The sequence below is a fragment of the Macrotis lagotis genome, chromosome 3, assembly GCF_037893015.1.
Source record: "Macrotis lagotis isolate mMagLag1 chromosome 3, bilby.v1.9.chrom.fasta, whole genome shotgun sequence".
Classification (NCBI taxonomy): domain Eukaryota; kingdom Metazoa; phylum Chordata; class Mammalia; order Peramelemorphia; family Peramelidae; genus Macrotis; species Macrotis lagotis.
In genome coordinates this window covers 146,574,889-146,602,638 of record NC_133660.1, presented here as the reverse complement: position 1 = coordinate 146,602,638, position 27,750 = coordinate 146,574,889, and the positions used below count along the sequence as shown (strand labels likewise).

Below are 27,750 nucleotides of genomic sequence, written 5' to 3'. Positions count from 1 at the left end.
AGAGAGGGATGATTTAAAAATAAAACAGATTAAGGGAGACAGTGATCAGAAGCAAAACAGACTTGGGAAGGAATATAGAATATAGAGAGGAGGATAACCAAGAGAAAATGGGATGGAGAGAAATACAGTTATAACTGTGAATGTGAATGGGATGTACTTAAAATGGAAGTGGATAGCAGAATGGTTTAGAAACATGAATCCATATTGTTACATGCTGTTTAAATACTTGGAACATAGAGATACACACAGAGTTAAAATAAGATGAAGCAGAGTCTATTGTCCTTCAGCTAAAATAAAAATTACAGGAGTAATCATAAACAATAATCATTATCTGAGGTGAAGCAAAAGCAAAAGTTGACCTTGTTAAAGCAGATAATCAGGTAAACTATATTTTGCTAAAAGTTACCACAGACAATGAAATAATATAAAAGATTTAAAGTATCTTTGCTCAAGACCTCTTTTTTCAAAGATATTTTCAAATAATAATAAAAATAAGAGCCATTCTCCAATTGATAAACTGTCAAAAGATATGAACAGGTAGTTTTCAGATGATCATATCCATCTATAGTTGTAAGAAAAATTGCTCTAAATAATTATTGATTAGCGAAATGCAAATTAAAGCAAATATGTGGAACTAACTAATATCTATCAGAAATGACAAAAGTTGGAAGGGATGCAGGAAAATAGGTATACTAATGAACTGTTTTTGGAGATCTAAAATTATCTAACCAATCTGGAGAACAATTTGGAACTATGTTGAAAGGGTTATAAAATTGTTCACATACTTTGATCCAGCAATTACCTCTGTTTGGTCTATGCCTCAGAGATTAAAGAAAAGGGGAAAAGACTTAAATGTGCAAAAATAATTATCTCTTTTGTGGTGGCAAAGAATTGGAAATGGAAAAGATCCCAACCAGTGGCTAAACAAGTTGTGGTATATAATTGTCATGGAGTACTACTGTGCTAGAAGAAATAGCAAGGGTATTGTTCAAAACAATATTTGAAGACCTATATGAATTGATGCAAAGGGTAATAAGCAGAATTAGATCATTGTACACATAATGGCTATATTATGATGATGAAAAACTTAGCTGTTCTCATTAATGTAATGATTCAAGACAATTCCAAAGGACTAATCATGAAAACTGCTATTCAATTCCAGAAAAAGAACTAATGAACTCTGAGGGAAATTTTTTTTTGCTTTATTTTTCTTGGTGATATGGCTAATATGGAAATGTTATGTATTTTTTCACATGCATGATTCATAATATATTGTTTGCCTTTTCAGTGAATGAGGAGGAATAAAAGAGAGAATGTAGAAGTCAAAAAATTTTTACTGCTTAAAAATAAATAAATGATAAAAAGAAACCATAAAAATTTCTCCTTATTTTCCTCAATTTCCATTTGAGTTTCCTCATGGTCAGTTCAATAAACTCAAATCTCATCTTTCATTCGCAGGAGAATTTTTCTTTCTCTTTCTTTCTATTTGTTGAGGTTATTGGCATGGAGACCCATCTATAAAACATTTACCTTAATGTGCCTAACCAATTTGTCATGGGGTGATGTTACCAGGTGCCAAGTTAATTTATTATGTAACCAGAAAAATTTTGTTTGGCACTTAGTGACCAGGCTCAATAAAATTTTATGGAGAGTGATGCTGATGAGCAATTGCAAATGATAAAATAAATGCATATAAACAAGGATGCGTTCTGGATTCCATTCTGTAAAAGTAGAACAGAAAAAGTCTGACACATGAGATAGGCATTTATAATGACTAATTGGAATCTGGATACAGCATTACTTGGTGGAAAGAGGACTGCTTTTGTCTCAGTTGTGGGACCTGAGCTTGAATTCTGACTTGGACACTACCTGTGGGACCTTGGGTAATAATAGCTAGCAGTTATATAATACTTTAATGTTTGCCAAGGACCTTATATATTTTTAATCTCTCTGAATCTCAGATTCTTCATCTGTAATATGAAGGGGTTAGACTAGCTGATTTGTAAAATCCTTTCCAGTTCTAGATCTATGATTCAATCATCCTCACTCTTCCAAACTGTTAACTGCCAGATGAATTTACTTACCTGTTTAATATCTACTTATAGTCTCAGGCTAACCCTAGATTTTGGGTGCAGTTCTTACCCAAGGCAAGAGGTGTGTGTGTGTGTGTGTGTGTGTGTGTGTGTGTGTGTGTGTGGTGTTGTGTGTGTATGTGTGTGTATAGGTATGTGTGTGTATTTGCTAAACAAGTTGTGGTATATGATTTTCATATGTGTGTCACTCAGCATTGTTAGTCCCAAAGCCTGTTTGATCTGGATACCCCAATGGCTAAACTAAACTTGGTTTCAAACTCTTATTTTCAAGACACTAGTGGCCTTATTCCTAATAATTACCACCAGATCTTTCTTGCTACTTTAGCTGTCTGATGATTGCCTTTGTACATTTTTGACAATCATCAACCCTATTTGAATCTTATAATCTTTTTAGATTGTTCAGGAGCTTTTAACTTGGGACTGTGAACTTTTAAAAACATTTTGATAATTGTATTTTAATGTAATTTGTTTCCTTTGTAACTTTATTTTATGCATTAAAAATATTATTTTGGAAAGTTGCACAAAGACTTCAGTGAATTTCCAAAAGGGCAGGATTTGCACTCAGATCTTTTTGATTCTAAGTCCAGTGCTCTATCTACTACCTCACCTAGCCATCTCTGAAGTGTTCTAGTTTGGGGCTTAGATGCTTGTGTTACTCTAAAATTTGCAATCTTTTGTTTGATGCAAAGGCAGGCCACAGAGAGGAGAAATCAATGGGCCTGTTAATTCTGGCCTTCATCACATCTGCTTTCCAGGAAATGTGGTACAAACATTTGTAAAATTACTCTGGGTGATGGCTCCAATCTAATTGCCTCATTTGGGTTAATTTCAAGCTTCATTGAACTGATTGAGCTCCCTCTTGAACAATTGAAGTAGTGAAGGATTTAAGACCCACATTTTAGATTCGTTTCAATTCTTTAACAACACTATGTTATTTACATTGGAGAAAGAAACTGGGAAAAGGGGAAGGGAGAAGATTGAAACCCAGATAATAGTAGTATATGGGTGGCTTTGATTTTGACTATTTTAAATACATACCTGACTTTGACAACGTGGGATATGACATACTGCCTTCTCAGTTTGGATGCTTGAAATGTTTTATTCATCTATTGAAAGAAAACAAAATGTCTAGTATCACACTAAATAACAGTGCAATGTGTGCTAAACATTAGATGGTTAAAATACCCAGAAATACTAGCCTTGGAATCTTACAATCATAGTAAAATGTCCTTCATAAAAATGCTTAATGAAATGTTGGAGAAGTAAAAAAAAGTCCTTTTTCTTAAGAGTAACATGGCAAGAGATAACATTCATTTTGATGAACATCAATCTGTATTGCCCACTTTCAACTTTTCTATAGACACTATTGCAATAATCTTCTGGTTTAGTCTCTGTCTCAAATCTGTTCCCACTTTTTCCATTCCCCATTCAGCTATCAAAGTGATCTTCCTAAAAGAGAGATGACCATGTCTCTTCTCTTCCCTATTCACGAGTTATGGCCAGATTTATACTTTATACTTATACTTTCTCTCCACCATTCAATAAAGTCCAGTGACACCCTGTTATCTGTTGGAGTAAATATGAAATCTATTGTTTGCCTTTAAAAGCCCTTCACAACTTGGCACCTTCCTACCTTTCCAGTCTTTTTACAGTTTTTTCTCTTTCATGTACTCTACAATCCAGTGACCCCGACTTCCTTACTTTTTCTTATGCAAGACACTTCAATTCCAATCTATGCCTTTTTCTCTAGCTATCCCCGATACCCGGAATTCTTTTCATCTTTATTTCTACTCCTTGAATTTCCAGTCTTTCTTCAAGTCATATATAAATTCCCAATTATTGTAACAAGCCTTTCCCAGTTCCCCTTAAAGTAACTTATCTCTGAAATTACAATAGTGTCAGAGCACAGGGCAGAGGTTTCCTAGATGAAGAAAATGATAGTAGGATTCATATTTTGTAACATTTCTCATTTATGGATTGCAAAGCAACATTTTTCTGTGTGTGACCTTAGAAAAGGTATTTTGTCTCTTGATGGCATAGTAAAATGAGAGAATTGGCTTATGTGGACTCTGAAATCCCTTCTAGCTCTGAATATATTCAGAATGATTCTCACCATTACATGTTACCAACAATGTCGGACTGGGAGATAAAAGAAACCTCTAGAAGAATATAGTTATAGAACTGCCTATTGACACTTCTTCCCACCCCTATTACTAAGTGGCTGCTAGAAAAGTTGGAAGGGTTTTCTGCTTAAATCCTTTCTTGTTTAATAGGCCATGATAATTTTGGACATTAGCTATTTTTCTTCATCTATTACAAAATTGACTGAAATCTTAGATGCCAGATTCCACTGGTTGTGTCTTTGCCTTCAGGGTAGGCAAGACAATCAAAAAATGTCTCTATTTTAAGAATTGTAATAGAGTCAAGTTGAATTCTGCCAAATGCTTCATTAGCTGTCCAGCAGCTTGTGTGTGCATGTTTACAATTGCATCAAAGTACTAGTCAGCTATTTGAAGATATTGAGGCACGCATTGGAATCCAAGAAGAGAAATATAAATTCAAAATATTACTTGGTTTGTCTTCCTGTAAACCCTTCAGTATCTATTATATTCTCATCTCCTAAACTACTGAAAGTGTTATGTCTTCAGTCAAGAGGAGATTACTTTTATAATATTATATATTATATTATTAGCATATCAAAACAATATATAACATAATTATTGCTAGTGATATTAATGTAATTAATAACATTCTAGTGGTATATCCCATTGGTTATTATTAGTATTAATGTTACGTAAAGTACTTTATTAAACTAAGTTAAATAAATATAAGTGCAAGACATTGTACAGGATATAAAGTTAATCTTTGCCTTCTAGGACCTTATAATCTTGTTGGAGAAATAGGTTATACACAAAGGAAACAGATAGCAATATTAGACAATATATAATCAAATGAGTACAATTGGAAATAAAAGTTACTGGTATTTAGATATGGGAGAGAGTGATATAGTGTAAAGAGATCAGAGAATGAATGATAGAAACATATGTCTGGAACACCCAAGATATTATCTAACCAGATTTTTTCAATTTATTAGTGTTGGACTCTGGAATTTTGATTTCAAGGAAAGACAGATTCTTTACCAATGAAGTTGGTACCTTCTTTCAACGCAGTCTCAGAGAAATAGCTTTAGCACTAAATTACACAACCAATGAATATTGTAAGCCATACTCAAACCCAGGTTTCCTGGATATGATTCTGGATCTCTCACCACCTCCTCACACTGCTTCAGGTGATTATCTCCATTGAACAAATAACTATTAAGCACATATAATGTACACAGAACAAAGGAGAGGAAACAAAAAATATGACCTGCTCATGGTCCCAGAACTAGCTAGAGAGTGAGACAGAAAGAGAATTAAGGGTTTTAGATTCTCAGTTGTGTTCTTTCCACTCTACCTTTTCTAGAAGAATGTTAGTCTTGAAGATTGATTAGGGTGTGGGAAGAGAAAGAAGCATTATACAAACTATAAGAAGAGACAAAGAGCATTGGCAGGAATGAATGTTTCATATTTGGAGCTAAATCATAAGCATTTGGAAACAGGTAAGAAATGAATGAAAATAATGGAATACTTTGATGGGATGAGAATCTTAAGACTTATTCTATAGGCAACAGGGAGACAATAAGAATTTTGGTACAGGGAAGTAATCCATTAAAGTGTTTTAGAAAGAATTATTTGGCAGCAGTGCATACAATGGATTAGAGGGGAAAGGAAGGGGAATATAAACAGACCAATTAGTTGTTTATGATATTATAGGCTAGAAAGGTGACATGGTAATAGACCCATTGACCTACCTTATTATTGGAAGCTTATTATTGGTTACTCCTTGCTTATTTAAGTGATATGAGAAGCTATGTCCAAGATCAGTGACTTTGGGGAGGGTCTAATGGCATATAAGGACAGGAGTCAAGTGGGACACTGAGTCATCTTCAATAAAGTTGGGGATGGTGGTGACAGTCGACATTATTCAATGAGGAAGTAGCATCCAGCACTTAGTAAAAATTATACAATTGGGCTGGAGTTAGTTCAGGCAAGGGACTACCTTGGCTCATTCCTATCAAATACATTAGTATTTGGGTAGCAGGTAGGCAGAGGTTGGGGAAGTTCTCAGCTTTCACTGGATCAAATATAAACTCATCTTTATGACATTTAAAGATATTTATAATCTCTCCCCTTCCTTCATTTTCAGTCTACTTAACCTCTCTTAAACCAGTTTAACACAAATGACTAAACATTTATTAAGCATCTTTTTTTTTTGAGCCAGGCACTGTGCTAAGTTCTGGGAATACATTAATAAAAAGAAAGACAGGGCCTGCTTTCAAGAATGCACTTTACTATCTAAAGGATGAGACAATACACAAAGGAGGCAGGAAAGCTGGGTGGGGAATGGGACACTTTGCAGATGCAGAGTGGAATGAACTGGGAGTCCAGTTTTTTCTGCCCTGTATAAAGAAAGGCATGGGGAGAAGTTTGATACTCTAATGGCCAGCCCTCAAATCACAGTGGGCGGTGTCAATGAAGACTTGAGTTAGCTACATGGGAGTAAATTTAAAAATGATGAGCTTATGCTGGGACAGATGTGGAGTGGAGCCAGTTAAACCTTTACTTCTCTCCACATCCTCATCCAGGGCTATCGTTGGTCATCCTGGTTCCAGAGGAGAGAGTGAGACTGGTGACTTTATACAGCCTTGCCTCCTTTGTAAGTCAATCCTCTTCATTGTCATTGATCCTCTTGGAGAATGAAGGACAAAGAACAACCACCACCACCACCACCACCATATCCATGCTTTGACTGCTCATCTCTACTTCTTGATTACACTGACTTCCTTCAAGACTCATTTCCAAACCACCTTCACCAAGAAGCTTTTTCCAGGATCTTAAGACAACAATGTCTTCTCCTCTCAGATAATCTCCCCTCTATTGAATTACATATGCTTAGATGTACCTAGTTATTTAGTTACTATCTAGCATTTACAATCTACATTTATTGTCCCTGAGGTTAGGGACTACTTTAAAAAATATTTATTTATTTTATTCTCGAATTTAAGAAATAAAACAAACATTTCTACACTTTGGTTTTCCTTTGTATCCCAGTGTTTAGTACAGTGCTAGATTGCTGTTGTACTAACAGTACTTGTTGATATTCAGTCATTTTTTTAGTCATGTATGATCTTTGAGATCTCATTTGATGTTTTCTTGGTAGAGATGATTTGTCATTTCCTTTTGCTCATTTTCCAGAGGAGGAACTGAGACCAACAGGGTTAGGTGACTTGACCAGGGTCATTATAGCTAATATGTGTGAGGCTAGATTGGAACTTAGGAAGATAAGTCTTCCTGACTGCAGGTCTGATACTCTATCCACCATGCCATCTAGCTGTCTGCCTGACTGCCTTTAGAAAGTGTTTAATAAATACTTGTCAACTGACTTTTCTTTATTGGGTCACTGTACACTGTACATCCTAGATGTTGAATTCAGAGGTGTCCTCCATTCTTGAACTTCTAAGTTACTCAAGGAGAACAGGTTCTGTCATTCTCTTTCTCAAGCACTTTCTCTCCTTTGTATCAATCTGTGTTGAATGGGGTAAGGGAATTTCTCCTCCACTATAATTTAGAGCAGAGAATGGCAACTTGCAACAGAAACCCAGGGTTGTGGAAGATGTTATTGGACATAGTTTGAGACTGGAAGTTACTAGATTTGCCAACTGATGCTACCTTCTTCTTTAGGGGGGGATCAGGTGAAAGACAGAAATACTAGCTTCTATTTTTGCATTCTGTCTGAGAGTACAAAGGAGAAAACATGTTTGAGAAGCATCTGAAAGAATTATGGAGGTAGTTCTCCATGGATCTCTTATAGATCTCAGAGGAGAAAGTTTTGAAAAGGTCCATTCTCCTGAACTTGTTAGCTAGTCATTAGGACATAGCTCTAGTCACTAGGTATAATTCAGAGGAATTTGCTGTGACCTTTGAGGAACATTTTTATATTTCAGAAAAGGTTCAAGTGACCACACCCAACTTTATGAGACATGCTCTAGTTTAACAAAGCTCCATGCCAAATAATTTAATTAACTGATTCACCAAATTAATCAGGGGTTCTTCTGACCTCCCTTGCTATATTAGAAAAGGATGGTCTTCAAAACCAAAAATCTAGTCAACTCCTTAATTGTTTCTAGTTGCTTGTTCTACTTTCCAAAAACCTGCCAAGTGATTTTTTTATTCCTATGTCTTAAATTCTTTATTTACTCAATCACTCATACAGACATTCTTCACCTTGCACAGTTGTAGAAGATGACAACATATATCTTAAACAACACCAACACCTGAGTAGTAATAGTAACTTTATATTGTTTATTCTGAGACACTATAAAATGGAGCTAAGGGAATATTTCCAGTAGCGGTCACACTGTTATCATTTTTAAAAGTTCAGTCATTTGACAAACCATGGAGGAAAGGGTTGTTAAATATTCGGTTGAAGGTAAATATCATAATCCTAAGGATTCTATAGAGACCTGTCCTTGAGTTGGAGCTTTTCTTTCCCCAGAAAAGCAAAACAAAACAACAGAGTCAATGTATTATAGTGAATTTGGACATAGTTGGATAACCAATACCTGAGCAGGAATTCCCTCTATAATATCCTCAACAAAGGTTTGGATGTCTTTATCTTTAATACCTCTGAACACTAACTCCTGAGCTTATTCCTTGTTTGAATAGTTCTGTTAAGAAGTATTACCTTGTATTAAGATACCAGAGTTTCTGCAATACCAGAATCAGAGGACCAGATTTAAATAGTGTCTCTGGTACTTAATACATGTGTGTCTTTGGGAAAGATATTTAATCACTCTGGACCACAGTTTCTATCAACTCTAAGTCCTATTAAAAATTCACCAAGAGGCTAATAGAAGCATAAATTATAATTTTGACTCTGTCAGAACAGGGACTCGCCAACTTCAAGCTTTCTTCCTTTTTCACTATATACTTGCCATATCACTGATACCACTATCTACCAATCAATCAAGAAGCCTTTACTAAGAACTTATATGTACCTAGGTGCTAAGTACTAGGGATTTAAGGACCAAAGTGAAACAATACCTTACTTCAAGATGCTTACATTCACATTCTAGAAATGGAGATATGTACTTGCATAGGCATATATATGCATGTACACATATATACTTATATATATATGTATAAATAATTTGTACATTATAACAATTATATATCTGTGTCTATATGCATGTATATTTGTGTATACACATACATTTGTATGTGTGTGTGTATATGTATATGCATATAAAAAATATATATATATAACATGAAAATTATATATATATATACTTTCAAAACAGAGTTAATGTATTATATGGAAAGAGAATTATAGATTCACAATTGGACAAAGTTCCTAAGAGGTTATATAATCCAATCGATACCTGAACAGGAATTGCCTCTACAATATCCTCAACAGAGGATTGGGTGACCTTAGCTTTAATACCTCTGAATAGGAGGTATTAGAGAAGAAGGAACTCTAGATCAAATAATACCATGCACATCATCACACTAACTGTGGCTACCAACTATAGAAGAGAACTAGATATTAGTGATCAAGAATTTGGGTCACCAATTTAAACACTGAAATTTCTTCCTTTCTGGTCTGGCAAATAATTGTCTGGCTTGGTTGGTATTAGGCCTGTTATAGCTCATCTGGTTCAGAAGGTGTAGCAGTGTCAAAACATTCCTGTATATCTGAAGAATACAGATAAAAGGAGCTGACCAAACAATTTGCTAAATCTATTAGCCAAATGCACCAAAAGGGAGAGAGATTCCATTAGAATTCTGGAATGTCAGACCAGAAAAATCTAACAAAATAAAAATAGCTCACATCAAGAAGAGGAAATAGCTCCAGAAAATAGAGATTCTACTTTCTGCTTCAGTTAAATTTCCTGTCCTATGTTCTCACATATACAGCGATTTTAATAATCATTATTCTCTATGTAACTTTTAGGTACATTTGTCACCTTGGAACAGGGACCATGTGACAATTGATCCTAATTTCTGCTTAGATTCTTTCTAATCCAAAAATTTGCTGTTCAGCAATCAATGAAATATGGAATAATAGTTCTGTAATATTGAAATTTTGACTTTAATACACAAGATATGTGGGTTATCAATATAATATTCCAGAACAATCATTCCATATTCAAGGGGTTGGCCACTCAACCTGTTAATCATTGAGCATCAATTACATATTATGTTATTTAAAAGTAGACTCAAATATAAATTTTTGTATTTATGCAATCTGCAACAGCTGACATATTTCATCAGGAATATTTCATATTTCTTTCTCCAATTGAATTATTAGATAATCAAAGTAAATTAAAAGAGAGATAAGCATATAGCTTCAAGTTTCCCAAATATTTTCTTCCTTACCTCTAGTTTTAATTACTTTATATACATGTCTGTGTGTATGCATATACACACAGATATATATATATATATATATATATATATATCTGTGTGTATATGAAATGTTGCTATAAACTGCATAGTTTGGCTGAGAATTTTCCCTTTTCTAGCAGGGAAGGATAGGTTTGTATTACCCATAGAGCTTGTATTTGGGTGTTCTATACTGGTCATATCCATTTTCCTTTATTCTTTCCTCTCTCTGGAGACTAAGATATGGGAAATTGCTCAAGCTGCCTTTGATCCAATGTACTGGAGATAAAGAGATAAAAATCACAGTTTTGATCTTGGACAAGTTTTTCTCCTCACTCCTTATCTCTGAACTTTCCTAGAACTTTTTAATGCTTCTAAATACTTAATTAATTGATATTAATAAACACTGAAAAAACCCTAGAACACTGAGTCTAAAGTTAATGCCAGCTGTTAGTCCAGAGATGAAATTTAAAAAATTTTTTTGTATTAAAATGACTGCCAGTCTCCCTGATTTATACTCATTTTGAACATAAATATAGCAAACAAAAAATTTAATTCAGGATAATTCTGTCTTTGTCTAAGGAAATTATGTCTGAATTACTAATAAGTGATAAGAAATATTTTAACCAAAAAGAAATAAGAATTTAGGATTTAAAATTTCATCCTTTAAGATAGAAAAGGGAGAGGAAAGAAAGGTATTAATTCATCAGCTCCATTTTTTTTCTTTATCAACAAACACTCTCAATCTCCTCAGCAGGATTTTCATTAAATAAGTGGACTTGGCAGTAAAAACTTTTAATAACTGAATGCTTACTTTGGTTCTCTTTAATATTCAGAAAATCCCAATTTTTGCTGCTGTTTTCAGGTCTCTTCTTTATTCCTTGTCATTCCTCATTCCAACTCTCCAGATCAGCATATTCTGACCTTGTGCAGTCCAAAACATCAGAGTTTCTGCATCTTTGTAGTTGAGAAGTTGTTTCTTTTTTTTCAGACCTTAAACTGTCCTCCTCAAGTGAGTTCTCTGAATGGCCTCTTATCTAACTCAATAAGTAACATAGACAGAGTCATGGAACCTGAGGTTGTTTCCTAAAGTTCAGCCTTAAAGCAGGTTCATTGAACAATGTGATGTTTGATCAATAGCCTGTGTGATAGCTAGTACTAGTAGTTGTGGAAGGAGCTGTGATGATCTGTGGGTCCTGAAAACTCAGACTCTCGAATTCTCTCAAGGAGCCAGTATGCACAACAGTGAAAGGAACATAGATTTAGAGTCAAAGTTCATGGATTCATATTTCTGCTCTGTTATTTATAATATGTTGAGCAAGTTATTCAAATTTATTGGACCTTAGAGTCTCATTTTTCAAATGATAATCACATACACCACTCTCCATGATATTTTTGATTTGGCTGTTCAAAATGCTGTCCTTAGTGAAGAAATAATTCTTTTTACTCAGCTTCTTCAGTTTTTTTCCAGGGGAAATATAAAATGTTTGTTCTTGTTGTCTTGTTGTTTCCAACTCTTTTGATCCCATTTGGGTTTTTTTGGGGGGGGGCAAAGATATGAGAGTGGCTTACCATTTCCTTCTCTAGTTCATTTTTCAGATGAGAAAACTGAGGCAAAAAGGGATAAGAGACTTGTCCAAGGTCCCAGAATTAGTAAGTAACTGAGGTCAGATTTGAATGAAAGAAGATGAGTCTTCATTGGTCAAGGTCTGATTATCTATTACACCATCCAGCTACTCTTGACAAAATAATTATTTTGGAACAAATCAGAAGAAAAAATAGAAACAATAGGAATAGTGGACAGAGCTGCCTTCAGAACCAGAAAGACTTGGGTTCAAATTTTACTTCTGACAATACTGGCTATGTGACTTTCACTTGTCAGTGCTTTAAAACCATAAATTGGAGAGATGGTGGCAGAGGTAGTTTCTTCACTTGGGAGCTCCCTATTCCAGGGAAATTATGAGTTTCCTCCTATTCCTCCTATGTTATGACTGCTTGGTACATTTATCTGGTATGATTTTTTTGCTAATGATATACAACCCCACTTTGTGTATGTTATTAGGTTTTATAATGTTACTTAAGAATGGAGTATGCTTGGCAATAACTATAATATATGGAGCATCATTGTACATAATAAAAATGGAAAGAAAGGCGTGTAAGGTCAGTTATGCAGACAAATGTAAAAGTAGCCTAAAGATGAATATAAGCAATATCTGACAAATACTTTTTGCTGGAATTGAGATATGAATTAGAATGAGAAAGCTCAAGGATGTTAGAGCAGAATATCAGGATCATTTGAAAATATTTATGAAGCACTAGACTAAACTAATATTTTTAGAACACTGCTAATTCTTTTGAATGAAGTGGTCTGAATTTAGCATAGGAAGATGTTTGTCTTTATGCATGGAATTGAATTACTTCTTAAACAATATTCTGTAATCTTGTAATTATGTGAAAGATTCTATAGTTTACAGAAGCTTAGAATAATGGAATGTGTTCCAGAAGGAGATCTAGACATTAATCATAACCCAGCCTTTTAATTCTGTGATCTAGAACAAATCATTATTTCTCAGGGTATTGGTTTCCTTATCTTTAAAAATCACTTACAGTTGTAATTCTCATGATCAAGGTAACATAATATTCCCATTTAAAAGGAGGAAACTCTCTTCTATCATAAAATATTAACTTCAAATGATTTATGTTAACTTTTAATCATCAACTTTAAGTCTCAATAAACTCAAGAAATCTCATCATTTTCAATGATCCCAAAGGAATTGGCACTCCCTTCCTCTTACCCATTAGACTTGGATGACTTTGACTGTACTCTTTAAATTGTCAAGACAATATGGCATAGAGCCATCATCAGTGAATCTACCATTCATGTACTAGAAGCAAAGTAGATACCTATAGATTCCTATATGGCTTTATAAAACTGTAGCAAATAACAGAGTATTCTTGTGCCATAAGTAATGACTATGAAGATCTTAGAGAAACATGGGAAGAGTTGATGAAATGAACAGAATATTAGACTTGGTGTCAAGAAGACTTGAACTAAGACACTGACTAGGCTAGGCTTTTAGGCAAGTTGCTGATGTATCTTAGGCAAGTCAATGATGCCCTAATAATCCATACACAGGCAGCACATTTGAGTAGTGAAGTGATACATGTGGAGGATAGGACATGAGCTCATATATGGAGGGAAAACTGAATTTGGGTGCTATCATAGTGCTTTTTGTAGTTTGTTCCCCAGTGGTTCTACATGGTGTGTAGTCTTTTTAGGGCTATAGCCTCTTCTAGGTATGTGGTCTCTGAAGCATGTGAATGCCCTTCTTCTTATTGATGTCTTATAGATTCTGATTATTAGTGCTTTACTGTCTGTGGTTACTGCCATGTAAGGCATTACTTGGCACAAGGTTTTGGAGTTTCTGCTTTCAGATCTGAACTCCAGTGGGTGTCCTTAGCTCAGCTTCCCTGAAAGACGTTACATGCTTTCTGTCCTTTCTCTTAGTTCAAAACCCAGAGCTTTATAATATGGCTCTTTAAATAAATAAAACTCTAATACACTAGTCTTTAGACTAGGAAATAAAATTTTATCAACTTTTCCCCTTGTGTTGTTTCTCTTTTTCCTTGATCAGAACTGAATGTTTCCCCTTCAGAAGGTCGTTTCCTGTACCAGGCCCAAAGCTCTTTGAAAAACAGTCATTAACCCTACTTAATTTGTGCCTTCATACTTATCTGTAATTTTTTTCTATTTCCTATCCACCTATTGGTAGCCTCTTAACCTGTTTTAGGATCAGAAAGTTCTTTTAGCTCCATGATTAACGTCTACATGGGGATTCTTTGCCTTCAAACTCAATGGATTTAATCATAGAATCCTCACAAAGTTGTGTGGGTTTACCAAATGCACTTTTTTTTAAGGTTTTTGCTAGGCATTGGGGTTAAGTGGCTTGCCCAAGGCTACACAGCTAGGTAATTATTGTGTCTGAGGTCGGATTTGAACTCAGGTACTCCTGACTCCAGGGCCGGTGCTCTCTGCACTACCCACCTAGCCACCCCTAATTTATTTCTTGACTCTAGAAAAAGGATTCGCTTTCTTGCAGACTTGTCTCCAACAAGATGTGGTAATTATTATGTTAAAATCATTTAATATTGAAATATATAACAAAACTGTGAAGACATCTTTAATTTCAAAAGATTCTTTCTCTGGATATTTACCATTGTTATGGAGGAGGTCCAGTTAAAAGTTCAAATGAAAGGCAAATATCCTGGGAACAACAAAGTTTTCTAGATGTTCTTGTTTGTAGATGACATGCAGTTATTTCATTAAGCTCCAAATCATTACATAAACCTCCTAACTTAGATCTGTAGTCACATTAAAAGAGTTTGACCCAATTATCTATATAGGGAAAAGGGAGTATTATTGGTACAATGGAAAGGGTGAAATTAAGAGTCAGAAAATCTGGATTGGAATCATGGTTTTGACAATTTATGTCATTATCACTTTGGGCAAGTCATTTAACATTTCTGAACCTCAGTCTCCTCATCTGTAAAAATGAGGGCCTTGTATTGGATGATCCCTGGTGTACCTTCTAGAATAAAGTCTATGTTCTTATGAAAAGTTCAATTCAGTTTAATGAAGTAAGCCTATTATCCTTAGACTTAGTGGACAGACATTGAACTAGTCCCATTGAATAGGAGTAAGAGGCTAGATTAAATTACTTTTGAGACATCCAATGCTTTTAATGACTCCAAGTTTTCTTTCCTCAGCAATAAAAGCTCACCTTTTTATTAACATTAATAATCTTCCAGTTATATGTTAAGGTTACGAGTCACAGAATACTAAAATCCCAAAAGACTAAAATTCCATGGCATTCAATGTGCAAGGAAGAGGTGCAGAGTGAGTACAGGGCAACTGTATTATTTTGTTGGTGAAGAATTACACAGGAAAAATAGATAACACTAAATCATTAAGGAATGACTTGAAAAGAAGAAAGAAAAGTAACCAATGGATGGTGGGTTGCAACCACAGGAAGACTTCCCAAAACTAAAAATAGACTCTGTAGAGGATATAGAGGAAGACACTAGCAGAAGTTGCACAAGGGAAGAAGGGGTAGGTCATAAATTGTATTGTTGGAAAGGGAACACATTTCTGAGATCAAAAATCCTTTGATTATATTTAAGAATTAAAATTTCCAAAGCATTCTATTTATATAAGATAATCATTTAAAATTGTTTAGAATTACAAATCTCTCCCTGTTCAAATTCAGCTGGAAGTATAAAAATAGAGAGTGAGGATACTAAATTGGCTTTTTAATATAAAGAAGCTACATAATATAGTGGAAAGATCAGAAGAAGTGAATTCAAACTTGGCACCAACAATTACTAGCTATGAGATCTTAGACATATTAGTGAACTTTTTTGAACCTTAGTTTAAGCATTTGAGAAATGACGATACTTGTACTACTGATCTTGTCATAAGGAAAGCACTTCATAAAACTAAAAGTGCTATATTATATGTTCTTATTTATAAAATTTACTTCTACTGCTTTCAAAAGCATTGTATTGAAAAAGCAAAAAGGGAAAAGGAAACCCAAACTTACCAAAGACACTATCCTTTCATTTAGATCTATATATTCTTGAGAATATGGCTTCCCAAACTTGCTGTCATAGTCAACATTAGTAAGTTTAAAGCTGATGCGATAATAGAAAGGTGTTTTGCCTGTGAAATAGAAAAGGAAACATTAGTATTTATATTGCTCTATTCCCTTGAAAGAAACAGCGTGTGGAAAAGAAGTTGAATACCTAGAAAATGTTTATATAGCTTCGGCAAAGAAGCAATTTCTCTTAAGAAATTGTGATCTACTTAATAATGTGCTCAGGGTATTTAAAAATAATTTTTAAATTAAATATACTAGGATTCAACTTATTAGAATATAATGACACATAAATTATATTTCTATAATTGTCAGACAGGCTTTTATTAGCCAACGTTGCTATGCAAAGCATAGCACTTTATGAGAGCTGGGGACGCAAACAGAAAAAAATGAAAAGATACATACTTGCAAAGAGTGTATATAATAAAGAAGACAACAAAGACACATATGTGTATATATAGAATCAATATGAAAAGCAAATAAAAATAAATGGAAAGTTGTTATGTACAAGTTAGCTTGAGTGTAAGGACTCTAGTCATTGAGGAGATCAGGGAATGCTTCATATAGAAGGATTCTATCTGTATCTCAGAGGAAGGGAGAAATTCTAGGAGGCAGAAATCAGAAGCGATTAACTTCCAGGCTCAGATGACAGAGACAGAAATTGGAGTTTTGAGTCAGTCAACAATTATTTAAGTGTCTGCTAAGCACTGGGCTAAACCCTGTGATAGAAAGGCAAATACCTTTTTTTCTGAGGGAGGAAAAAATATGCAAACAACTAAATGCCCAAAAGATACATAGAGAATAGCATATGTAAAGAAGACCCAATATTAATATATACAGAAGCCCTGTTTGACTGGAATTTAGAGTATGGGGGGAAGTAATGGACTATTAGATGGTAAAGATAGTATTAGGGCACATTTGTGAAAGACTTTAAAAGTTCAGCAGAGGATTTCTATTTGATCCAAGGATCACTAGGGATCCGATTAGACTGTGTAAGCCATGTGAGAGCTTAGACTGACTTTTACATTTTTTGTATCCTTAAGGTTGAACATGGAGCTTGATAAAGAATAGCCACTTAATAACTGCTTATTGACTTACTAACCACTTACTGGAGTTGATTGAGTGGGTGAGGGGAAATGGTCAAATCTTTGTTTAAGGAAAATCATTTTAGCAGTGCAAATAGATGAGCAGAAAGTAGATCAATCAGGAAGTCATTATAATAATTGATGTCAGAAGTGAGGGACTGAACTCAGATCCTATCTGTGTGAATAAAGATAATGAGAAGGATTGAAAGATATCATGGAGTAATTACTAGCTGTGTGACTCTGGTCAAATCATTCAAATGCTGTTTGCCTCAGTTTCCTCATTTGTAAAAATGGGGATAATAATTCCTCTCCCAGGATTGTGAGTATAAAATAATATATGTAAGGCATATTGCAAACTTTAGAACACTACAAAGATGTTAGATAATGTTATTATTAATTATTGCTATTGTGGAGGTAGAAATGGCAAGATTTGACAATTGATTAGATATGTGGCATGAGGGAAAATGAGGAGTGGGAGATAATACCAGTGTTACAAAGATGGGGGACTAGAATTCTTTTGGTAAAAATAAGAAAGTTTAGGAGATGGCTGGATTTGGATGGAAAGAAAAACAGTTCCATTTTAGACATATTAAATTTTACATGTTTTTGGGATACCCAGATTGAAATGCTTAAAGCTCAGGAGAGAGACTGGGGCAAGCTATGGAAATCATTTATATAATGATGTTGATTAATCCCATGGTAGCTGATGTGGTCAACAATAGAGAGATTGTTGTCTTTAGTTTTCAAAGAAGACCAATGACATTATGGTGCATTGATTTGCACATGAATTGGATTTAAATGAGGCAGAGTTGCACAAAGTTGTCAGCCTCACTCTCTATTCCTGAGTCATTGACAAAAGTCTAGATGACTTGGTGATGACCTGGGATGCAATGACTGATCCTTACACCTTTTATGTCTGGCAAAGTCTAAGGATTCCACAACTTCAGCAGCATTCCACCCAGGAAAGTCTTCACATGCTTGGGGTAGGCAACCCCCTAACTCACTGATAATTTTAAGATCTGTAAGTTATCATCAATAAGGTCAATCTGCCTAGATGGTTTAGCAGGGTGTGGGCATTGGGCATGCTAGAATTTCTTGGAGCTACTAGTAAAAGGGTTGAGTGAATTAGATGAACAGCAAAGGTATCTAAGCTACCCTAAAGAGGGCTCAGCAACCCCTTGCACCAGAGAGAATGTGGGGAGAGAAGAACAGAACTTTAGAGAACTATCATTTAGGAGGATAATGAACTGGATTATGAACCAACAAAGGACACTGAAAATGAGCTATTAAATAGAGGAGAACAAGGAGACAATAATGTCAGTAATGACCAGAGATAAGACAGCATAAACAAAGAGAAAGTGGTTGACAATAACATATGCATCAGATTTGTCAAGAAAGATGAGTACTGCTAAAATTTCAAATTAATTAATTAAGAGATTATTGATAATCTTGTAGAGAACAATTTCAGTTGTGTGACGATGCCAACAGCTAGATTATATTTTAAAAAGAAATGTCTACTCTTGAGAAAGTTGCATTCTATCATGGGAAACAGTAGGTATGCATATAAATGTAATATAGAATTCTAATTCTAAGATCATGGTTGGTAATGGAGAACCAGAAAGCCCTGGTGTTTTTATGTAAAAGTCATAAAACTGCAAGTATTGGTACTGAGTTTGTGTCATCCAAAAGAGGAGTGTCCAACTAAGAATATCTTTCTAGGATGTCAAGTGGGTGGAATTGTCCTTGCCTTGTTCCACTTATTTTCTTTTCCAAAATAACCCTGATGTTACCTGTAATTTGATTTCAATTATATAAAATATGGAGGTGGAGAACAAGTACATGGTGTGACTTGCCCCGCCCACTTCCATGTGCTCCCTCCAAAAATAAATATTCCTCGTTATGCACAGGGTTATTTCTCTCAATAACAAATGTTATTGCCTATTTGACTGACATGAACTCTGGTAGAAAGAAAGTCATATATGGGTGGAAAGTTGGATTTTACTGAGAGTTAGCCTACAAAGTTTGTGTGTGTGTGTGTGTGTGTGTGTGTGTGTGTGTGTGTGTGTAATATGGAGTTGATCTACTGACTGTATTTAATAATTGACTCATGATAAAAACTTTGAAATAATATATGACTTAAATTTTTATTTTTTTAGTCAAGATCTAACAGGTAATTATTAAGGGTCTGATGTCAGATTTGAACTCAAGTCCTACTGATTTCAGGGCTGGCATTCTAAACACTGTACCATTTAGGAGCACCTGAACTTCATTTTTAAAAAAAAAATTTTTTTTAACAGCATTTATGCATTTCTCAATTTGATTAAATGCTATTCTGGGTTCAAGCAATTAACAAGGTTTATTAAGTATCTATTATGACATATATCTGTGTATATCTGCATACACACAAATATGCATATATTTATTTATTTATGTATTTGCAAACACTAAGTGATATATAAATGTGAAGTGGTTTCAGAGGTATACTGAGCCTAACTCCAAACAGAACCCATAAGCTTATTGAGCATTTTCATAATAGAAATCAACAAAGCTTCAAACCAGGTCTTGATTTCTTGTTATGTTGTTAATAATGAAAATTAAGCCTAAAAATGTGTAATTGAGTAATCTTCTTCCCCCTATTATTAAACATATACCAGCATAACGCAGGTTATTATAACTAAAAAGCCAACTTCTATATTTGTCACTTGTCTATATATGATACTTCCCCCTCTTTCCTCAATTTGGGAAGATCTATAAAACAGAATATTAAATAGCTAGTTTTTTCTATCCCACTTTTTGCTTGTTTATAGGGGAGTCTTTGAAAAGTTGCAAACTTCAAACATATTGAAAAAATTATCAGAACAAGGAAAATAAAAAAAAAGCAAATCCTTGAAGCTTGCTTCTGAGTGATAAAAAAATCAAGGTCTTTATTTATCTTCGATTTACCTTTCCAGACTTTTTCCCACTACTAACTTCCTTTCATTGTATTTTGTACAAATTCACACACAGATACACACATGTGTGCATATATACATACATGTCTGTGTTGTTTCCATTAAAATGAAAGTTCCTTGAGGGCAGGAACTGTTTTTTCTTTTTCTTTATATCCCCAATGCACATAATAAGTTAGTAATTTGATCCAAGTTGAATTCATTCTTCAATGATTTAACCTCTTTGACTAGATAGTCCCTGAGGTTTCTTCCATCTCAAATTTTGATTTTGTAATTCTCAGTGGAAACTTTCTTTAATTTTTCCAGCTAGAAGTAATCTTATTTATTTATCTCTGATTTCCTACTAAATTTTATATACCTCCTAATAGTATTTTCCATTCTTCCTTCCAATATGGTTATTTTGTACATGTCTTAGAATGTGAATGCCATATGTATGTGATAATTGATTTTAATTTTTATTTGTATTTCCCTAGTACCTAGCACAGTGCCTTGAATTGATTAAATTGTTAAATATATGTCAAATTAATGGAAGACTTCTGGAGGACAAAACTGATAGCATAACTCTGCTCAAATTAATCACGTCAACTTCCTTTCCCTCCCACATTTTTCAAAGTTTCTAACTTCTTTTAAGGGCCTGTGATAAAAGTTTAGAAATTTCAAATATAGAAATAAAATATCCACGAAATATATCCTTAACATAATATCCCTCCAAATCTGAGAATTAGAGTAAACCCATGGGAGTATGAGGTTTGATACAATGGACACTCACCATAGACCACAAAGTAAACAATGACTCCAATGGCTGCTGCAACAATTATGACCACCAAGATAATCAAAGCGATTTTCCCTGATCTTGTGAGTTTCATATTTGTGTCTGACTCTGTCCTGTGCAAAAGGGATAAAAAAAACTCATGAGTGTAAGCAAATGATCTCCAATGATTAAATATGAATTTTGATATTTAGAATAAAGGCTTATTCCTTTTCACATATAATTTTAACTGTGTAGTCAGTGGATGAGTGTACTTGAAAACCAGAGGACATATGCCCAAGAAGTGGAATAAGATATTTAGTTAGGATAGGTAGTCCTGAGTATTATTGTACAATGGTAAAATATTCAAAGGAATTTGACCTCTAGCAAGCAGGGTTATATTGCTATTTTGACTTTGGTCTTTACAATATGAATATGAATATAATAGATGGGTTGTGGTATGCAATGATAGAGGGGATATCCACAGAGATCCTCTGTGATATTAAAATACAATACAAAGAAAACTTATTCTCATCCAGTCCAATTTAATTCTTTCTTCAACCCTCAGACAAGTATCCCTTTTTAAAGAAATCACAAATCTACCCCCTTTAATTGGATTTTATTGCCTCTTATCTGGACCATTGTTACAGTCTCCAATCTGGACTCTAGGCTTTTAATTTTAACTTCTTTGACTATTGAAAAGTGTACTGTTCAAGATATGCTTGCACCTAATGATTATATTTCTAAAATTAATCTATTAAGGATAGTGAAAATTCTATAAATGAGATAACAGAGAACTAGTTGGAGGAATAGGAGATATTTCACCATTGGGAATTGAAAGGCAAATAGAAAAGAAATTAGGCTTGTTTTGAAGAGGGAAGAAATTGAAATATTTCTGTTTTAATAAGATTTAGATTTGCTTCCTAACATTTAGAGCTGGTCAGTCATAGAATGGGCTCTCTTAATAGGTTGCAAATTTTTCATCATTGAAAGTCTTTGAGGGAAAAGTAGATAACTACTTTCCAGGGAAATTGCAAAAGTAGATTCCTGCTTAGGTATGGACCAATAGATTGCTTCAGGGCCTTCTGTTTCTAAGTTAGTTGGAATTTCTTTTTTTAAAAAAAAGTTTTTATTTGATTTCATTAAGAATTTTCTGATTACATGCAAAATTTTTTTAATGTTAATTTTAAAAAAAATTTGAGTTTTGAATTTTTTCTCTCTTTCATATCCTCCCCCTTTCTTGAGAAGGCAAGCAATTTGATATTGATTTTGCATGGGAAGATGTGTGAGATGTTAGTCTGTGCCTAGATTCTGCCAAATGGATTTCCAGTTTTCCCAGCAATTTTTGTTAAATGTTAAGTTTTTACAACCAAACCTTGGATATTTGGGTTTATCAAATGACTAAAGTCATTTCCTACCATTAAATTGTGTAGCCAATCTATTCTGTTGATCTACCATTCTATTTTTTAGCCAGCATTAGAATATTTTGATGATTTATCACTTTGTAATATAATTTGAAATCTGGAACTGTGAGGTTGCCCCTTCACACTCTTTTTTCATTAATTCCTTTGATAATCTTGACTTTTGTTCTTCAAGATAATTTATTTTTATTTTCTGTCTGTAAAATAATTTTTTGGTAATTTGATTGATAGGGCAGCTTGATGGCATGGTGGATAGAGTTCTGGACCTGGAGTTTCTGAGTTCAAATTTGACCTCAGACACTTATTAACCATGTGACCTTGGACAAATTACTTAACCATGCTTGCCTCAGTTTCCTCATCTGTAAAAAAAGAGAAAGAAATGACAAACCACTCTAGTATCTTTGTCAAGAAAATCCCAAATAGGATCACAAATTGTTGAACAAGAATGAAAAATGAACTGAACTGAAGGTTTGATTATTATGGTATGCATAAATAAATTACCTCATAATAATTATTTTTATATTAGCTCAAACTATCCATGAGCAATGGGCATTTTTCAGTTGATTAAATCTGTCTTTATCCATCTAAAAATTGTTTTGTAATTGTGTATATATAGAATCTGGGTTTGTCCTGGCAGGTACCAAGGATTTTTTCTTTTTAAACAGTTATTTTAAATGTAATTTCTCTTCTTGCTTGGTTTTGTTTGGTAGTATATAGAAATGATTATGACTTATATGAATTTATTTTATATCCTGCAAGTTTGCTAAAATTGTTAACTTGTACCTTTCTTCCCTCTTCATAACAAGCCTAATTTCTTTTCTATTTGCCCTTCAATTCCTAATCATGAAATATCTCCTGTTCCTCCAACTAGTTCTCTGTTATCTCATTTATAGAACTTTCACTATCCTTAATAGATTAATTTTAGAAATATAATCATTAGGTGTAAGCATATCTTGAACAGTACACTTTTCAATAGTCAAAGAAGTTAAAATTAATTAGTTAACAATTAATTAGTATTTTTAATCGATTCTCTAGAATTCTCCAACCATATCATCATATCATCTGCAGAGTGATAGCTTTGTTTCCTCATTGCCTACTTTTATTCCTTCAATAAATTGTCTTATTTCTATAAGTAGCATCATAGTATAATATATGATAATGGTAATAATGGACATCCTTATTTTACTCCTAATCTTATTAGAAAGGCTTCTAGCATATATATTCCTGTTATAGATGTTTCCTGATGGCTTTGTACACACACACACACACACACACACACACACACACACACACACACACATGTTACTTATAATTTTAAGGGGGAACTAGGTGGCATAGTAGATTAAATACCAGCTCTGGAGTTGGGGAAGACATGAATTCAAACCCAATTTCAGACACTTACAAGCAGTGTGATCCTGGGCAAGTCACATATCCTTATTTGCCTCAGTTTTCTTATCTATAAAATGGACAGGAGAATGAGATGACAAGCACCTCTAGTATATTAATCAGGAAAAACCCAAATTGAATCATGAAGACTCAGAAACAAAGATAGCAGTAAGAACAACTTAACATTTAAAAAAATTGCTATCTATTCCTATGGTTTCTTGTGTTTTTTTTTTTTTATAAATAGGAATGAATGTTTTATTTTCTCAAAGGTTTTGTCTAGGTCAGTAGTTTTTTTTAAATGAGATATTTCACATTCTTTTTTATTTTTTCATTCTTTTGATTTTTAAAAAATTTTTTGATGTTTTTATAGTCATTAGCTTCCACTTACTCAGTTCTAATTTTTAAGCAATTATTTTCTTTGGTGTGCTTTTGAAACTCTTTTTCTCTTTGACCAGTTATGCTTTTTTTAAGAAATTATTTTTGTCAGTCAATTTTTGTACCTTTCTTTCCATTTTCTAATTCCATTTATAAGTATTTTCTTTAGCATTTTGGGGTCTCTTTTATTAAACTATTACTTTTCAATTCATTATTTTCTTCCTTTAACACAATTTTTATCCATTTTTTCCCTCTGCCACTCTGAATTTGAAAATAATTTTTTAGCACTTCCATGAATTTTTGTTGAGTTTCTGTTTAGTTCACATTTGTTTTTCTTTTGAGGTTTGCTTGTAGTCCACAACCCCATATCACAGTTTTCTTTTTGACTTCCCAAGTTGTTTTGGACTGGAAGACTGTCTTATTAAGTCGCATTTTCAAACTCTGCCATTCCAGAATTTGATTTGAAACATTATTATAAAGTTCTTTTGAGGGAAATATTGAGAGAATTCAGCTGAGGGCTTTCTCTACTCTGTCATCTTGACCCCACATCCAGAAGTAGTGATTTCTTTGGGAGACTCATAGTTTTAGATAATTTGTTATAATGTGCATTATTGAATAGGAAATTTCAAGAAAATATGTTAACATTGATAGGAAAGATATAAAAAGTGCAACATAGTCAAGAACATTCTCAGCATGACATTTTGGTGATGTTGTGATGATCGATTCAATTATACAAACATTTAAGTGCCTACTAGATATACTGTTAGATACTGGGGATATAAAAACAAAACTAAATCAATGCCTTCTCTACAAAATGGTGAATTGAGACTAGAATGCTCCTTTAGACTCTTGAAAATTAAGGCCCTCCATGAAGGTTTCCATCTAGATCATTTTGTACCTCTTTATACCTCCTTGGACAATTTTATTCTTCTATACATATGACAGTTTCTATTATCCCATGCCTATTATCTATTATCCCTACACCAGAAGTACTTTAGGACTTGAAGTACATATTTTTCTGAGATATATTTTATTGATATAATTTTTTATTACCCACATTTCCATTTTATTCTTTCTCCTCTCAGTCATCCATAATAACAAAGAAAAAAACTACCATCTTTTTAAATCTTTGTATTAGAGTGCCTAGTAGATGTTTAATATTAAAGGAGTTGAAGTTATCCCCTTTATTCTTAGCACAGTACAGGAATGTATCTAATGAACTAAATGCTTTTTCTATTTGAGAAAGATACAGTCTTTAAAAGTGGAGAATTATTAAAAGTAAAAATAAATATTTATGACATACCTCAAAATAAAAATCAACTTCTTAAATACCAGAAGGAAAAATAAAGCAACTTTAAATGGTTGATAACATTATTGAAATTTCTAATTTATGAAGAAGTATAATGTCAAGAGGGTTTTTATTCTCTGACATCTAGAACAATGATCTAAGAGAATTGTAAATGAGCAACAAAATGAACTGTTTCAGACTGTTAATTTTAATTTTATAGTGTAGTCTAGTCAAAATGAACACAATTATGGAGTCCTGAGTTCAATTATCATGTTAAGATTACTCCTGGATGGCCTTGCACAGATCTTTTTCTCCTCTGGGACCTCAGTTGACTTATCTGTAAATTGAGGAAAGATCTTCAAGACCATTTCTGGGTTTAGGGATGGAGGGTGTCAGATATGGTTTGATTTTTTTGTTTCCTGCTTTACTTTATCATTTTCTATTAATGCAATTTGCATGCTATAAGAAAATAACACTAGAGAATTATTTTCAGGTTGGTCAGAAACAAAATCACAATACTATCTTGTATTTAAAAGTCAAATTAATTTTATGGGGTGAAGTCAGTATTGAACTATGAGCTGTTTAGAATCAAAGAGATGACTGAAAGAATAGCTTAAATTTATATACATACATATATATGTATAAAATTTCACAGTTTATGAAGCATACTCAATGTTTGTCTTTAAATAAAATCTACTCTAATCAGAGTCAGACCCATTAAATTAGAAAGTGATGCCTAATATCCCAATTTGCTTGCAAGTATACAAATTATTTAACTCCTGAGAAGACCTTAGAAGGTTACCTAAGGTTCCCTGTCAAAGATATTCTCTTCTCAACCTCAAGTACTATCCAACTTCTCTAAAACAATATATCAAACCGGAAAAAGCACTACCTTAAATTTCTTGTTTTCTAGGGTGGAAAAAAAGAGCTTCTGAGCTTTCCCTTCTTATAAGCAAGTGGGAATTGTCTAGCTTAGAAGTCATTATCTTATATAGTTTCGTTTCCAAAGAAACTCTTATCATATCCCCTTGATTCTCAGACAAAAATGCTCTATCAGCAACATAGAATTTCTGTGGGAATGAAAAATATCCTTTGTCTTCAATTTCAATACAAATTAAACAGCTTATCAATATTTTTTAAAAAAGTAAATGGACCAATCTTAAACCTTATTTTTCCTTCTAAGTTAAATGTGAACTTATAAGACCCATGAATTTGTTCATCTGTTTGCCATATATCTATTTATACATTACTTTCCAATAATATGATCTTCAGTATCCTTATATAACAATGTTTTAATCTAAATGCTAATATACAGATTTCTGTTTCAGCCATCATTCTAAAGTGGTAGAAATACTTTTATTCATTAAGTACCTACTGTGTGCTAAATCCTGGAGATTCAAAAAGAGACAAAAACAGTTCTTTCAAGAATCTCACAGTTTAATGGGGAAGCACACAAATATATAAAAAGCAAGCTATAAATATGGAGGATAAATAGGAAATAATTAACAAAAGAAAGTCACTAGAAATAAGAGGGGTTTGGGAAGACTTCCTACAGAAGGAGAATTAAATTTTGCTTTCAAGAAGTCAAAGTGATCAGTAGTAGGAGCAGAAGAGGGAAATGGGAGACATTCCAGAAATGGGAGACAGTCAGAAAAAAAGGCTGAAATCTAAAATGCAAAAAAAACCTTAAAGATATTCCAAATTATATATTTATGATTTGTCATGAATTTCCCATCTCTCCTGTAATTTTTTTATAAAAACAAAAGAAATCAGTTCCATCAATCCTCCTTTTGCAACTCTCATGAAAAGTTACCTGTTTTGCAAAATGTTCCATGGTTGTTCTTGCCGCTGAAGTTGTCCCTTTGCCATCATCCTCATCTATACTTTACCATACTCTCATCTTTGTCCTATTTAGCTTGCAAGGTCTTGTGTCTTTTATGTGTTTTATAGTAACGATAATAATATAGCTGCTTAGCATTTATATGACTTTTCATCTTCAAAGTTCATTCCTAACATTAACTAATTAATTTTATATTAGTAAAATACCAAGTGCTGTTATGTCACTCCATAAATAATAAATGATTGTATGAAAAAAAAGACTGGAGGCAAAATTTAAAATTCTGAGATTTTATGTGGAATGAACCAGGATCATCAACTTTGAAAATCACAGTCAACTTCTTCCTGTTTCCAAAAATAATGAAGCTTCTTTTAAGATTTAGATGAATTTGAAGAGCTAGCTTCATCTTGACATTTCTGTTCTTCACAC

The 27,750-nt window shown here is 33.5% G+C and overlaps 1 protein-coding gene across 1 annotated transcript in view; it reads right to left on the bottom strand.

Annotated features, from left to right (window-relative positions):
* Positions 1–27,353, bottom strand: part of LOC141516275 (transmembrane protease serine 11C-like) — a 104,785-nt gene extending 77,432 nt beyond the window's left edge. The window contains exons 1-4 of the mRNA XM_074227448.1: positions 27,298–27,353; positions 21,036–21,151; positions 16,180–16,298; positions 3,132–3,199 (exon numbers count right to left, since the gene is read on the bottom strand). Coding sequence (XP_074083549.1) covers positions 3,132–3,199; positions 16,180–16,298; positions 21,036–21,151; positions 27,298–27,353 — 359 coding nt within the window. The remainder of the gene's footprint in view (positions 1–3,131; positions 3,200–16,179; positions 16,299–21,035; positions 21,152–27,297) is intronic.
* Positions 27,354–27,750: the final 397 nt, after the last annotated feature.